Here is a 10,157-nt window from a genome sequence, read left to right as displayed (position 1 = left end):
AGGGGGCTGGCGTGTTGGGCAAGGGGGTGGGACCAAAAGGCGCTGGGCGTCTGTCGGAGGAGTGGGTGCCGAAGAAGAAGGGGAGGAACCTTTGTACACTGTCAACCTGGTTGGCGGTGGGATAGTGTGTTGGCAAAGAGGCGGGATCTCCTACAAGTGCACATGCGCGACGAGGTCTCCAGGATGAAGCTTTTGTTGGGAAAGCAAGCGGGACTCTTATTTGGACAGTTAGCCGTTGCGCATGCGCGGGGCTTCCTGAGGCGGTGGGTGGTATATTAGGCGAAGAGGCGGGGTCGCCCGAGCTGCCGCGCTGGCATTTTCTCCTGGACAAGGAGAGAGTGCGGCTGCTGAGAGCCCAGCACAGCCAGCCTGATCCTCTGAGTCGTGAAGAAGGGAGACAGCGAGGGGGTTGGGGTTGGGGCCTAAGGCAAGGTGAGCTTGGCCCCCAGACTGGGCATCTGCCCCCTGGTGAGGCGCCCCTCCCCCATTCTTTTATCCCAATCCCTTTCCCCTGGATTCAGAAACCCCTCCACTACCCAGCCCCTGATTCTCACCCGCTCCCGACGCGTTCTAATTTAGAACCCCGCTTGTTGTCTGAATTCTTATCCCACTCCTTCACAGAATACTCAGATTTCTCGACCTTGGCCCGTTACACGATTCCTCTAGGTTGAGAACCTTAATTCAACTTTGCAGAAGCGAATTTTTCCCCTTCGCTCTCCCCGCCCCCCCGAAAACTACCGCATCCAGAGCCCTTATCTGATTCCAGAACGCGGATTTGAAGCTTTTCCCTGTCGGCTTCTGGAAATTTTAGATTGTCCGTCAGGATGTCCGTTTACTTTTCCCGCTCCGATTAGGCCCGTTTCTCCCCATACCCAGCACCTCACCCGCCCCCAGAATCCAGCCACACACGCACACACAATTCGGTATTTTCCTTCTGTAGTGTAATGCCTAGTTCCTCTCCCACACCCCCCTAGGCTCTGCTCTTGCCAGAGACACAAGAGCTATGGCTCAGAAACCGGACGGCGGTGCAGGCCTCCGCGGCTTCCAGGTGAGATCCCCGCTCCCCGTTCCTCCATTTTCCCTGCTGACAGATTACGCCCACCCCCGGCCCCTTTGGTGGCGCTAAAGACAGGATCTGATTTTGCCCTTCTTCCGGCCTAGACTCCGCTGGCTCTCTAATGTCTAGCGTTTATCGAATGGGGGGAGGGGCGTCCCTTTTCAGCCATCGGTCCCTGCTTAGAGAAAGGGGAGACCCTGTTAGTCAGGGCATTCTGCCCAGAGAATGCGGGTTGGGTAAGGAACCATGTTTTCCATAACCCTGACGCGTGTAGAGCAGTCTGTCGCCCCATCCCCCAACCTCTCGCCTTCACCCTCCCTTTCTCCACGCCGCGAGACTCCCCCTCCGCCCTCTCTGCTTATCCTCCGCGATTCCTCCCTCCTCCTCCTCGGGTCTTGAGCTCCCCACCGCAAGCCTAGCCAGTCCGGCTCTAAACCCTCTTGGGGTTCATTGGTTGCCCCACGGTTCCTCGCCAGCCCCTGCTGCCTCTGACTGCCCTCACCTTGCCCTGCCCCCTCGGTGCTTAACCAAATTTTGTTCCCGCCCCGCCTCCCTTTGACCCTTCTGTGCCCCCAGATCTGTGGACTGTGATGCTCGTCTACAGCTCCCCTGCTGCGCGTGCCCCTCCTTCTTGTAAGGACCGGAGGTTGAAATTTCTCCCTCCTGTATTTGCAGGCTGAGGCCTCCGTAGAAGACAGCGCCTTGCTTGTGCAGACCTTGATGGAAGCCATCCAGATCTCTGAGGCTCCACCCACCCGCCAGGCCACAGCAGCTGCCAGTGGGCAGAATGCTAGTCCCCGGAGTTCACAGCCCCCAACTGCCAATGAGGTGGCTAATACTGAGGTTTCAACAGCTGCTGCTAGGCCCAAGACAGGCTTTAAAGCCCAGAATACCACCACAAAGGGTCCAAATGATTTCTCTCAGGCACGTAATGCCAAGGAGATGCCCAAGAACCAGTCTAAGATGGCCTTTAAGTCACAGAATGGCACCTCTAAAGGCCCAAATGCTGCCTCTGAATTTTACCAGGCAGCAAACGCAGGCAAATCAGCAGCTAAAAAATCTGAAATGGCCTATAGGGCCCACAATGCCACTACTAAGCCAGGCCCCAGTGGCGCCTACAATTTCTCTCAGTGTCCCAGTGCCAATGAGATGATCAACAAGCAGCCTAAGACAGCTGCTAAGGCTTGGAATGGTACCACTAAGGTCCCCGCAGCTGATGCCCAGATCCAGAATGTAAACCAGGTCAAAATGGCTGACGTAGGGACCAGCCCAGGTATCTCTGAAACTGACGGTGCAGCTGCACAGACCTTAGCCGATGGCTCCCAGGCTCAGAATGTGGAGTCCCGGACTATAATTCGGGGCAAGAGGACCCGCAAGGTGAGATCCCTCCTAGCTTCACTTGGCTCCAAACAAAATAAAGGGCACATATACCTGTATTGGGGCTAAGTTGGACGGGGTGTTGAGGTAAATGTTCATTCCTGACCCCTGATTGTCCACAGATTGATGGTGAGTTTCTACAAGGAAAGATAATCTGGATCACCATACCACCTGTGTATAGGTCATTTTACGTTTTGACAGTAAACACCGTGGGTGAGGTCTTAAGCTAGGCAGGCTCACACCAAATTTCATTAGACCTTGAAGCTTCACCTCACTGACTAGAGAAGACACAAGGTGACATGAGGTGGCTTGAGTTCAGGGTGGTAACAGTAGTCACGCAGGAAAGGGAAAGCTCTGGTCCCCACTTTATGGTTGTTCTTGGTCTGGTTTGGACATGAATCTCCTGCCTGAAAGACAATGAAAAATAAACAAAGTGACCAATGGCTAGTGAGGGGTCAGTCTGTCCTTACAGGGGGAAGATTCATAGGAACTTCCTAGATTAGCTGCCAAGTACTAAGTACTAAGTACTAAGGATGAATAGTGACCCTGGACTTCTCTTTTCTCTTACGCTGCAGATTAATAACTTGAATGTGGAAGAGAACGGCAGTGGGGATCAAAGGCGGGCCTCACTGGCTTCAGGGAACTGGAGGTCTGCTCCAGTTCCAGTGACCACTCAGAACCCACCTGGCGCACCCCCCAATGTGCTGTGGCAGACCCCATTGGCTTGGCAGAACCCATCAGGCTGGCAAAACCAGACAGCCAGGCAGACCCCACCAGCACGTCAGAGTCCCCCAGCTAGGCAGACACCATCAGCTTGGCAGAACCCAGTTGCATGGCAGAATCCAGTGATCTGGCCTAACCCAGTGATCTGGCAGAATCCAGTGATCTGGCCAAACCCCATTGTCTGGCCCGGTCCAATTGTCTGGCCAAACCCAATGGCCTGGCAGAATGCACCTGGATGGCAGACCCCACCTAGTTGGCAGGCTCCACCCAGTTGGCAGGGCCCTCAAGACTGGCAAGGCCCTCCAGATTGGCAGTTACCACCTGACTGGTCATTGCCCCCTGACTGGTCATTTCCCACTGACTGGCCTTTTCCACCTGACTGGATCCCTACCGATTGGCCGATTCCACCTGACTGGCAGAACTTACGACCCTCACCTAATCTGAGATCCTCCCCGAACTCTCGTGCCTCACAGAACCAGGGTGCTCCCCAGCCCCGAGATGTGGCCCTTCTTCAGGAAAGAGTAAGTGCTGGACCTCTCCACTTATTTTCTGTTGTCCTTCCATTATAGTCAGCCGAGTTTTCTGCAAAGAGAATTTTAATTCTTTCTCCTCAGGCAAATAAGCTGGTCAAGTACCTGATGCTTAAAGACTACACGAAGGTGCCAATCAAGCGCTCTGGTAAGTCCCTCCCCTGTCCCTGTGCTCTGTGAGCACCTTTTGCTTACACATCCCTTCCCTTCCATAGCTGACTCCCTCATTTCTGCCTTTGAGGACCCTGGCTGAGCTACCCACACCAGGGCTGCCAAAGGGCCTGCTACTCTGTGCTCCAGCTCAGTCGCGGTGCTTCCCTTCTCTCCTACAGAAATGCTGAGGGATATCATCCGAGAATACACTGATGTTTATCCAGAAATCATTGAACGCGCCTGCTTTGTCCTGGAGAAGGTAAAAAGCCAAACCTAAGAAACTGGGATGATGTGGAAAGGCTCAGTTTTAGGAGATTCCTACTGGAAGTGTAGGGCAAGGCTTAACAGGGCTGTGACTGCCTACCTATGTGTATTTCTCTCAGTGTCCCAGTGCCAATGGGACACTGCTACTGCTGTATTTTATAATCTGTTTTCTTGCCCCTGTAGAAATTTGGAATCCAGTTGAAGGAAATTGACAAAGAAGAGCATCTGTACATTCTCATCAGCACCCCTGAGTCCCTGGCTGGCATACTGGGAACGTAAGATGGGAAAGGAGATGGAATATGACCTTTCTCAGTGATGTTTTTTTCCCTAAGAGTTTCAGTATTTGGTCACATAGGAGGTCATGGGCAGAGTGGGGGCATAATGATCTCCCCTGAGGAATACTGAAAAAGCTAAATTAGTAAGCTTGCTGGGGCTTTTCTTGCAAATGACTGCTCGCTATTTACATACATATATATTCTTTTGTACTCCTCTAGGACCAAAGACACACCTAAGTTGGGCCTCCTCTTAGTGATTCTGGGCATTATCTTCATGAATGGCAACCGTGCCAGTGAGGGTGAGTGGCTGGACTTGCAGCTGGGGGTTGGCTGTAGATAGCCTGATTCCTGTGTTCACTTTCTGTGCCTTATCTTCTCTTGCCTCCCATTGCAGCTGTCCTTTGGGAGGCACTTCGCAAGATGGGACTACGTCCTGGGTATGATTAGGCTCTTTCAGCTCCTGTCTGTTTGCATTATCCTTTGGCAGCAGGGGATGATCCCAGGGTTGCATTAGCCTGGTGGTCTGGGGTTGTAGAGTTTGCCTTGGGGGTATTTAAATTATGATGTGGATAGATGGGAAAACAATATTGAACTCTGTCTCTCTTTTCTTCAGGAAAATTGTGATTGTCATTTTCTTTTTTTACCATCAGGGTCAGACATCCCCTCCTTGGTGATCTGAGAAAACTTCTGACTTACGAGTTTGTAAAGCAGAAGTAAGTGACTCTGCTTGGTGTGCATCCAAAAAGACTTTCTAGACATGCCACTTACACCACACCTGGATATAGGTTCACAGAAATACATCCTTACTCACAAGTGTTTCCTGAATGCATGCTTTGAGGTAGGATGTTTCTACAGTAAAGCCTGTCTGCTCTTCTCATAATACACAATCTCAAGAAAGGGTGAGCCATGCTGGAATCATGGGAGTGTTCTATTTGTGGGTTTGTTGACAAGATTATAAGAACCTGAAGCAACAACTTTAGCAGAAGGGTTAAATGAATGTTGCCTTTCTGTGACCCCATGCAAGTGTACCTTGCCGCTCTGAGTGGCTGCCTAGTATAGAATCACTGGCATTAGAATTCAAAGACCTGATTCTTAAAGGGTAGGTACCCTGACTGTGTTTAAGAATGAGTCTGGAGTAAAAGACTTCTGTTTAAAATAGAGAGTTTCACAATCCAGAATTGTTAAGTGTTTTTTGCAGACTTCCCATAAACACGGACTCTTTTTGTTGTTGTTTTTACCCCATCAGATACCTGGATTACAGACGAGTGCCCAACAGCAACCCTCCTGAATATGAGTTTCTCTGGGGCCTCCGTTCCTACCATGAGACTAGCAAGATGAAAGTGCTGAGATTCATTGCAGAGGTAATGGAGGAACTGATGATAGGTTAATTGGGTTCAATCCCCGGAACCTATGTAAAAAGCCTGATATGGTAGTGGGGGTTTGCGGTCCAGTGCTAGGGAGATGGAGAGCCTGCTTGTTGAGGAACATGATCAGCTACATAATACAGATCCAGAGCTTATTGTATTTAACTCAGCTTCATACCCTTTCATGAATAGGTCCCTATTCCTCATCCTGCTTGAGCCCCGTGCAGCCACCCTTCTAATCTACTCCTATGAGTCTAGATTGCCAAAACAATATTTGTCCCTTTGTATTAACTCATTTAGTATAATGTCCTTCAGTTTCTCCCATATTGTCATGAATAGTAGGATTTTCATTTTTGAAGACTGAATAGTGTTCCACTGTATATAATACAATATTTTCTTTTTCCATCATCTATTGATGGGCACTGCACTGATCATATATCTTGGCTACTGTAAGAGGTTGGGTTTTGTTTTCTATTCCTCATCACAGGTTCAGAAGAGAGACCCACGTGACTGGACCGCACAGTTCATGGAAGCTGCAGATGAAGCTTTGGATGCTCTGGATGCTGCTGCAGCTGAGGCAGAGGCCCGAGCTGAAGCAAGAACCCGCATGGGAATCGGAGATGAGGCTGTGTCTGGGCCCTGGAGCTGGGATGACATCGAGTTTGAGCTGCTGACCTGGGATGAGGAAGGAGATTTTGGAGATCCTTGGTCCAGAATCCCCTTTACCTTCTGGGCCCGATACCACCAGAATGCTCGCTCCAGATTTCCTCAGGCCTTCACTGGCCCCATTATTGGCCCCAGTGGTACAGCCACTGCCAACTTTGCCGCCAACTTCGGTGCCATTGGCTTCTTCTGGGTTGAGTAAAGTGTCAGGTAAATAAATCATTTTGAATTTGACAGATAGGGTTCTTGGGTGATACATGGTCAGTGGGGACTGTATCCACATTCCTAAGCTAGTAGTAATGTAAAACCCATGGTGGAGAAAAAAGTACAGAGAAGTACTGTTTAGTGTTAGTGTTACTTATTACTTGATACAGCTTATTGAATTTTTCCCTTTTTCTTATATTCACAGATACTGCTCATCATTTGCAATAGTTTTCCCTCTGAGCGAGGCTGAAGCCTCAGATTCCTTCAAAACACAGCTATCTAGAGAGCCACACCCTGTTGACTGAGAGTGGCATGCAAGATAAATTTATTTGCTATTCTGTCTATTACTTTTGTTTTCCTTGTGTTTTGTCAAGTTTTGGTATCAGAAATAAATGTTGAAATTGCAAATGAATTAAATGTGCTCCTCTTTTTTGTATGCATATCCAGAGAAAGAGAGAGAGAGACCAACATAGTTGCTGGCTGTAACCGGAAGGACAAATAAGCTTTCAATCTATGGAAATGTGGATAGATCCAACTAATGGACTGGGAACCATAGAAGGGAATGAATGAACACAAGGGCTAATGAGATCTAAGGACTGGTATAAATAGTCATTCAGTAATGCATATAATGGGTAATCCTGCTGAATAAGAAATAGAATACGGAAAGTGTGGATGGTCAGAACAATTGCATTTAAGAAGGAAGACGTAAAACAGCCAGTGGTGCCAAGAGTGGGGGAGAGAAGATGAAGTGTCAGTGGCTTGGGATTCCAGGATGTTTATTATGTCACGTGGAAAGTAAATGTCCCTAGGATAAAGTCAAGAATAGGAACAACCTCACGAGCTAGGTACCAACATTCCTGCTGTGAGAATACCCATGGCCACATGACCCATAAAGGGCTGAGCTAATAAATCACTTCTGTACAGTCCCTCCAGAAGCCATCACAATCCCGTCGGCAGAAGACTGGGGTACTTCATCACAGATACAGGGTTTATGAAGGAGTCCTCAAAGGTGGTAATAATGGAAAGAGGCCATGAATTTGGAAAAGAACAAAGAAGGGTATATGGGAAGAGGGGTGAAGAGAGGAGAGGGGAGGGGCTGTGATGTAATAATAATCTCACAAAACTTAAAAAAAAAGTCTCTCCTGCAGGGAGAAAGAGGAGTCCATGCTTAGAAAAGGGATTCAAAAATAAAACTTCTCTAAGTAGAGCTACATAGCCTTTGACTATCACCTGGACCAGACCTGCTTGAGTTACTGAGGCTTCCTCACCACAATGAAATTAGGCCTATACCATAGCTTACTTAAAAACTGCTATTTGGGCATGGGAGCAGGACAGGGACAGAAAACTGGGGTGGTAGGAAAAAGTAAGAACAAAGATAACTTGCTTGGGAAGGGCCCAATAATGTCCAGGGACAGTGTCCAAGGCTTCTTTAGATACATGGATAGTGTTCACATTCTAAGAGAGCCCAAGGCTAGTAGGAAGTGTAGGGTTCCAATCCCGGCACCGTCTCTTGTCCTTACTTCAGGCTTTTCTTTCAGCTGGACATGGGTCCTGGCGCTCTTCTCGGGTATACCTGGAGAATCAGCCTGCTGTCTGTTTCGCAGGGATTGTCACAGCCCTGACACTTAATCTTTCTGAATACTGGTTGATGTGAAGCGCCTGGGATGTCTGGGGCTGGGGCCAGCCATTGCGTGTGGGAGGGTGCTTTCAGCATGTGCTTTGTTAACAGCCAGTTGGGGTACAGAGCACCCCACTCCTACCTCAGGCCTGTGTCAGTGTGCGTTCCACAGCCTCCACATTCAGGTACATGGATGTTGCTTTGCAGCTTCAGAAAAGAACAAGCAATAGTCCTCAAACCCTCAAGATAATCACAGGTCTTCCCTGAAGTATTGCTCCAACCACCTCAGCACTACCCACAGCCCAGATTATACCCTCCAGATTATATCTGCCCCAAAGGGAGAGGAGCTCGGATGAGCTGTAGGATATGTGGGAAGGATTCCAGGCCCCAAAGCAGTAAAGTCACCTAGCTCTTCTACCTCTATACTCAGCTTCAGTTGCTCATTTGTCATGGGGAAAGAAAGATTTCCCCAAACTCTTGCTATGTCCAAGACTCTCAAATTGACTGAGGGCAGGGGCTGGAGGGATGGCTCAGCAGTGAAGAGCACTGGCTGCTTCTTCGAGAGACTCTGGTTTAATTTCCATCATTTACATGGCAGTTCACAACTATCTGTATCTCCACTTCCAGGGGATCCAACACCCTCACATAGACATACCAATGCACATAAAAATAAATAAGTTTTTAAAGAATTGACAGGAGCTTGTTGATCCTCCAAGCCGTGCTAGATGGAAGAGCCTTGGGCTGCTGTTCTGGGTGCTCACATCCAAGAAAGGTTGGATAAGAGGACGATGTGGTTATAGCAACAGAGGTGTGGAGGTGACCAGGAATTTCCAAGGAGCCTGACAAAGGAGTTTGAAAGTGTCACCAGGGACTGGAGAGTTGTGAAACACTTGCGATGTCTAAGTAACTGGCAGAGTAACTGCATCCTACCACAGACTGTTCTGTCCTGTTCACACCCAGACTGAATTTGATTCTATTCCTTCACTGTTCACAAAATTCTAGTGCAACTTGTACAGTTAGCAAAACAAGAATGAAGCCTTCAGTGTTAATGGTCTTATTTTCACGCTTTCTGTAACAGGATGTAATTGTAACTTATGCTCAAAATATTTTTTAAAGCTTCATGTGTGAGCCGGGTGGTGGTGGCGCACGCCTTTAATCCCAGCACTCGGGAGGCAGAGGCAGGCAGATCTCTGTGAGTTCGAGGCTAGGCTGGACCGACAGCCTCCAAAATAATACAGAGAAACCCTGTCTCGTAAAAACCGGAAAAAAAAGCTTCATGTGTGTCACAGAGAGAGAGAGAGAGAGAGAGAGAGAGAGAGAGAGAGAGAGAGAGAGAGAGAGAGAGAGAGAGAGAGAGAGAGAGAGAGAGAGAGAATGTATCCTGAGCAGGCCTAGTCAGGTAAGATATCAGAAGGGACTATACTCTTGATAAGAGAAATTTGAGAGAGATTTCATGCACAGAAATCCCACATTCCTATATTTGAAGGTGAGAGAGCTGCATAAGTTCTCTTGCTTGTTTTTTTGTTGGTTAGTATTTCAAGAAGGTGTTTCTCAATGAAATTTGCCTGCCTCTGTCACCTGAGTACTGGGGTTAAAGGTGTCCGCCCACTATAAGAGCTGCATAGGTTGTCGTTGGTGTTGCTGTTGTTTAAGATGTGGGTAGCTTCTGTGAGCTCAAAGAACTATATGACTGATGGGCATGAGAGGAGAAAAAACATAGTATTTTATCTACAGCAGCAGGGTGAAGAATTATGCCAAAAATTAAGTGAAACTGGAATTAGTGTCTTACCCAGAGGCCCTACCAATATCTTGATTTTAGTCTTGCTTGAACAGGGAACCCAGCCAAACCATTTCTGAACTTTTGACCTACAAATAACAAGGCAATAGGGACTAAATGTTGGTTTAGTGACTGAGTCTGAGATCATCTGT

The 10,157-nt window shown here is 48.4% G+C and overlaps 1 protein-coding gene across 2 annotated transcripts; it reads left to right on the top strand.

Annotated features, from left to right (window-relative positions):
• Positions 1-248: 248 nt before the first annotated feature.
• On the top strand, positions 249-7,022 carry Maged1 (MAGE family member D1). Of its 2 annotated transcripts, none has more exons than XM_005081134.4 (13): positions 249-432; positions 975-1,048; positions 1,733-2,434; positions 3,010-3,678; positions 3,772-3,835; positions 4,020-4,099; positions 4,288-4,379; positions 4,599-4,678; positions 4,774-4,816; positions 5,030-5,092; positions 5,626-5,740; positions 6,231-6,616; positions 6,816-7,022. In XM_005081134.4, the coding sequence occupies exons 2-12, from the start codon at positions 1,004-1,006 to the stop codon at positions 6,606-6,608; spliced, it is 2,331 nt and encodes a 776-aa protein (XP_005081191.1). In that variant the 5' UTR covers positions 249-432; positions 975-1,003; the 3' UTR covers positions 6,609-6,616; positions 6,816-7,022. The 2 variants fall into 2 exon arrangements, with proteins under 2 accessions (XP_005081191.1, XP_012976806.1); XM_013121352.3 differs by having other exon boundaries at positions 253-432; positions 1,733-1,885.
• Positions 7,023-10,157: the final 3,135 nt, after the last annotated feature.

This window comes from Mesocricetus auratus, unplaced genomic scaffold (assembly GCF_017639785.1).
Source record: "Mesocricetus auratus isolate SY011 unplaced genomic scaffold, BCM_Maur_2.0 Super-Scaffold_100003, whole genome shotgun sequence".
NCBI lineage: Eukaryota > Metazoa > Chordata > Mammalia > Rodentia > Cricetidae > Mesocricetus > Mesocricetus auratus.
The sequence above is the reverse complement of the archived record's forward strand: the minus strand, read 5'-3'. Positions and strand labels throughout refer to the sequence as shown.

Coding starts and splice junctions, on each gene's coding strand:
- Maged1 (XM_005081134.4), top strand. CDS start 1,004: ATGGCTCAGAAACCGGACGGCGGTGCAGGCCTCCGCGGCTTCCAG. Junction 2,435..3,009: donor GGGGCAAGAGGACCCGCAAG/GTGAGATCCCTC, acceptor CTTACGCTGCAG/ATTAATAACTTGAATGTGGA. Junction 5,093..5,625: donor TACGAGTTTGTAAAGCAGAA/GTAAGTGACTCT, acceptor TTACCCCATCAG/ATACCTGGATTACAGACGAG.